The 5,318-nt window shown below is 51.2% G+C and overlaps 1 protein-coding gene across 1 annotated transcript; it reads right to left on the reverse strand.

The window, feature by feature from the left end:
• Positions 1 to 623: 623 nt before the first annotated feature.
• On the reverse strand, positions 624 to 2,417 carry LOC109742760 (glucan endo-1,3-beta-glucosidase-like). The gene is made up of 4 exons (XM_020301860.2): positions 1,371 to 2,417; positions 1,155 to 1,289; positions 969 to 1,049; positions 624 to 879 (listed from the first exon to the last, which is right to left on the reverse strand). Exons 1-4 carry the CDS (start codon positions 2,415 to 2,417, stop codon positions 724 to 726), a joined length of 1,419 nt encoding a protein of 472 aa, XP_020157449.1. The 3' UTR covers positions 624 to 723.
• Positions 2,418 to 5,318: the final 2,901 nt, after the last annotated feature.

The following is a 5,318-nucleotide window of genomic DNA, read 5'->3' on the forward strand; positions in this document are numbered from 1 at the left end:
CGGAGAGGAGGTGGTGCTGGCTGCGCAGGCGATCCCAGACCAAAACACTGCCAGTTGCGCATTGTACACGCCACCAAACACTGTTTGGCCGCGTCGGTGGGACGACGAGAGTGCCAACGGCCTCTCCATTTCCATCGTGGACCTCACGTGCACCGGCGACGGACAGGTCATGAACTCCTCCGAGGATGAGTACGGCATGGGAGGCGGCAGGGCATTGTGTCCCAAGTGGTCCGGTCCGTCTCCCATGTTCTACCCTTCTTCGCCAGAGACCGCACCTTCACTTCATAGGTTTTGCCACCACCACTCATGAAGACGGCAGATGGAGGAGACGGCCGCCGGAAGGGAACAATAGGGACTTGGATGACAGACGCCGCCGTAGTGTCCGAAATATAATGACTGTGCTCCGGATTGTATGAATATCATCCGGTTTGCATGAATCCCATCTGATTTGTTTAAACTTGGTTCGAAATATATGTGGGTATTATTTGATGACCGTTTTCGACGCAGACTGGCCCCTTTTATCTACGAACGGATGCGAAAATAAATTTGGTGGTGAGCGTTGGAGATGCCCTTACACCCAAAAATGCTCTTCTACGTTAGTCTTACCCGGAAGACGTGGGGAATGAGGGTAATTTTTCGTCGTCTTCCGTAAAGTGCTTCTGCCTAGCACCGTTCTTAATTGGTGTAATTACATGTGTCCAGCTAAAGTGTAGAGACGGAAGATTAGACATGGACAGTTAGACAGAGCGCAACTGCAAGTATGCAAGGGATCGGAAAAAGAAAGTTGGTGGCTTCTGAAGCAGCTCCGGCCGCCGGCGGCGTTGCACTCTCTTCTTTGGGTTTGGTTTTCTCACTGTTTTCTTCTTCGCCGTCACCACCCTGGCCATGTTCAACAAAGGCAACGACCAATTAGCTGTTGCTGCGATCGAATGCACCATGCATGCATGGAGGTCGATCGATGTGCGTACCTTGGCTGCTGCCTCCGACGAGTCCAATTCTGACGGCTCGCCCTTCGCCGATGACGGAGTATCCAGTCCTTCCACTTCCTCCTGCAAAGCGCAGGCGCGCACACGTCAAATTCCATCGATGCAAGTGTCCTGTCAAAATCCGAGAGAAGTGGACCGTCAGGCGTCAGCTGGCGTCTGGGCACGCACCGGCGTCCTGTCATTGGTCGAGGATTTGTTGCCTGCCGGCGCGGACGCCTTGGCGCTGTTCGAGCCGTTCGCCTCTGTAGGCCCCGCGGCCTCCAAGGCATGAGCTGTGGCGGCCATAGGCGGTGCCGTTTTGACCTGCATTACACACGGGCGTGCGTCAGAATAACTTGCATTGTGTGTGTGTGCTCGTCATGGGCAATGCATGTACATGCTCACCGGATCTTTCATGATGCCAATGTCATACATCGGCGTGAAGTCTGGCTGGAACATCCCGAAATTGCGCTCGGCCACGGGCCCGGGCTTGAGGTCCTCGTTGAAGAGCGCGAATATGTACGTCTCGAACTTCCGCTTTGGCATGAGCGGTGTGCCTGACCCGGAGCTAACCTCACCGATGAGATATTTGTTGTACTCCGCCGCCTCGGCCGGGCTCACGCCTATCTGCCCGTCCATCGCCTTAGTCGGCCACCCGGTCTCCCCCACCAGGATCTCCACGTCCTCAAACCCAAGTTTCTTCATTGCAGAGTACACCGAGTCAAGCTGTGCCTCAAGCATGCTCGTGTATGTGATGCCCGTACCCGTGTCTAGCACGCCAGGGTTCGGCCGCGCCAGCGCGTACGGTAGCGTGTCACCGTTGTACCCAAAGTACGGGTACGTGTTCACGATGAGTGGGGACTTGGTCTTCCGGAGAAATTGGAGCATCGGCGTGAAGATGGCAACATCCCAGACATCGCGAAACCGAGCCGCGGACGGCGGCTGGGCGTCAACCAGGATGCCGAGTGAGCTTGGCGTGGAAACACGAATTTTGCCGTAGCCAGCCGTGACGAGCGCGGCCTTGAGTGTCTGCATAGCGGGGACGAGGTTGCCGATGAGATTCTTGTCGGCCGTGTCCATGATCTCGTTGCCCACGGCGACGAGAGATATATCTGTCGCAGGGTAGTATGGCGCGATGTTGGTAGCGACCCATGAGTCGGCGCCGGTCTGGGTGGCGAGGCCAGGGATGTCGCCGTTGCCTGCTGTGACCATTACTGAGATGCCCGTGCCGGCGAAGGCCCGAACAATGTCCGGGTTGGTGTCAAACAGCTTTACACGGTCAATGTTTGTGCGGGTCACGAGGAATGCCGCAACCTTGGCCGGTGACGGAAGGTTGTCACCCTTGGTGCCATAGTTGACACCAATCGCCGTGCTCAACGGTGCTATGACGAGGAATATACACATGACCACCTCCGCGCAGAGCATGCACCCATGCCTTCGCGGTGTCGCCATGGTGAGCCGGTGTGCCGCTGGAGGGTGGCCGGCCGGACGCAAGCCAAATAGGTGGTGATGAGAGGTGCCTGGAATGAATTTTGGGCTATTGTTGAGGACCCTCTAATTATAGCTAGCTATACTAGGAGCCAATATCTTCAAACACATGTGTGGTCTTCGGTCGTCCAATCGCTATAGCAAGGGCCGATAGGGCCGGCCGGCTCTGTTTCTATACTAGTCCCCCCTATAGATGTCGCCCCCAGAAATGGAATCTTATGTGTGCGCATCGCATCCACTTGGGCTAGGTTACATGTCAGGAAGGCCCTCTCCTCCCTCCTTGGGTTATTACTAGGACCAGAATACAACACAATATGGCATGAGGTTATGCATGCATGCAGATGTGACAAAAAGCAATGATATTGATGCTTAACTTGCTACTTGAATACAATTGGTCTTCAATGGTTGGCTTCGCTTTGCTTTGATGAGATCCTCTCGTTGCTATGTTTCAACAAATTTTTGAGGTTTAAAGTTGCCGTCTAATTTTTCTGTGTTGTCACGCATTGGTAACAATGTTAGTACGTGGAACTTTGATATCAACATAGTGACAACTTTCATATCAATTCAATGCCAAGTACAATAATCCTGGGATGACAACTTTAGAGTCCAGTTTTTTATCAAAACATATCCAAGTGAAATCTAGTTATGAATGTCTCGCCAATACAAAGCTAAAGGTGATGACAGATTATTAATGTGCCTAATAGTTAGTTTGCAGATCATTTTTATTTTGGTTCCTTCTCCTTCCCCACATGCTTGCGTGAATGCAAATGGTCCTGCATAATTTGATCCCCTGGCCAAGATCTTGCTATGTTGGGAACATCTCCACATAAAGTTCACTCCTTATAATTTGAAACACCAAAAGTGCACTACTGGACAGCTCCAGCATGTCGCCAAGAAGAACTACATGAGGAGTCGGACTACCTCAAAACACATCCAAGGCCAACGACGAACTGCAACCATGCACCACCTGGCAAGCATGGGACTTCGTCACATGATCAACATCAACCTGCCGCTGGAGAAGACCCTCTGCTCTCTCGCTTAGGGCCGTGGAGTGCCGACTATACCGACAAGTAAAAAAGGACACAGAGAGGACGTCATTGTGTGTAAAAGGTAGGTGTAGACACGACTACTAGCCATCGTAGCCAAGGTGGGCAGAAAGGAGCTCTAAGTCACAGCTAGAAGGTAGGTGCAAACGAGACTGCTAGCCATGGTCGGCGCCAAAGTGGTGCCGAATGGAGCTCCAAGCCTAACCGCACACGCTACCGCGATTGGGTATCATCAACACGCATTAATGTGAGGGACACGAGACACCGTGTCTGCCCAAGAAGGAGGATGATTTTCACCCTGAATGCTGGCTAACGGGGTGGGGAGGGAAGCCACTACATCGCTTCCAAGAGGGACAAGACACCTGCAAGCAACTTCACCATTGATGTTAGGGCACGACGCTTTCGCTCGACGCCTCCTATGCACCTTGCGAAAGGGACCCAAGCCACCATGGCCCCCGGTGGGGACATACCATGATGAAGGGGAGACCATAGATCTAGATTAGGGAAAGACCACCATCGATGACAACCTCCTTGCCAGGATCACATGTGTTAAACTCTGATTTAGTTGAGGGAACGGCTCAACCCTCTAGGGGTGTCCTTGCACATATATGTGTATGGGGAACCAGTACAAGTACATGGTATATACCAGAAGCTACAGACTAATCCAAATATAAAGTCTAACACCCTCCCTCAATCTCAACCCGTGTCCTGCAGGTTGAGATTGCGCCAGCATACCTCAAACAAAGGTAATGGCAGCGGCTTCCTGAAGATGTCCGCAAGTTGGTCATTAGAAGAGATAAACTTGATCTGAAGTAGATTCTGTGTAACACGTTCCCTGACAAAATGATAGTCAACTTCGATGTGCTTTGTTCATGCATTAAATACTAGATTAGAAGAAAGGTATGTAGCACCAAGGTTGTTACACCAAATAACTGGTAGCCGTCGCTGAGGTACCCCAAACTCATGGAGCAATGGCTATACCCATATAAGCTCTGCTGTCGCATTTGCTACAACTTTGTACTCAGCCTCAATACTACTGCGAGAAACCGTGGCCTATTTTTGAGCACTCCAGGCGATCAAATTAGGACCAAAGAACACAGCATACCCCCCACCCCCACCCCCGTAGATCGCCGATCATCAAGATTGTCTGCCTAGTCAGCATTCAAAAAAGCAGAGAGAACACCAGATGGGGAAGGCTGAAGATGCAAGCCATATGAGACCGTCAGACAAACATAGCAGAGAATGCGCTTGACAACAGACCAGTGTGAATCACGAGGTGAGTGAAGATACTGACAAGCGTGATTAACCGCAAAAGAAATGTCTGGTCCAGTAATAGTCAAGTATTGTAGGCCACCAACAAGATTACAATATTTAGTAGCATCATCAGGAGATAATAGCTCACCAGTATCAGCAGAAATCCTCTCAGTGGAAGACATGTGTGTAGACATAGGTTTACACTTGAGCATACCAGCACGACGTAGAAAATCCAATGAAACTTTTTCTGAGTAAGAGACAATCCGGTAGTAGTATGTGTGACCACTAATCCCAGGAAATAGTGAAGCTGGGCGAGGTCCTTGAGAGCAAAATCACAACTAAGAGCTGAAAGAAGGTGATCTGCAGCAGGAACTGGAGAACTGACAAGGATGATATCATCAACATAAACCAAAAGTTACACAGTAACCTCGGGGCGATGTAGTAAGAACAGTGATGTAGATGACCAAGGAGCACAGCCAACACACTTTACTGAGAGCTAACTGTGCAGCCCAACATCGGAGGTCGCCGCCCCAATACCCAGTGCCGAAGACCCCCGCACCACCAC

This window comes from Aegilops tauschii, chromosome 5 (assembly GCF_002575655.3).
Source record: "Aegilops tauschii subsp. strangulata cultivar AL8/78 chromosome 5, Aet v6.0, whole genome shotgun sequence".
Taxonomy (NCBI): domain Eukaryota; kingdom Viridiplantae; phylum Streptophyta; class Magnoliopsida; order Poales; family Poaceae; genus Aegilops; species Aegilops tauschii.

Coding starts and splice junctions, on each gene's coding strand:
- LOC109742760 (XM_020301860.2), bottom strand. CDS start 2,417: ATGGCGACACCGCGAAGGCATGGGTGCATGCTCTGCGCGGAGGTGGTC. Junction 1,050..1,154: donor CGACCAATGACAGGACGCCG/GTGCGTGCCCAG, acceptor TGCGCTTTGCAG/GAGGAAGTGGAAGGACTGGA. Junction 880..968: donor CGTCGGAGGCAGCAGCCAAG/GTACGCACATCG, acceptor GAACATGGCCAG/GGTGGTGACGGCGAAGAAGA.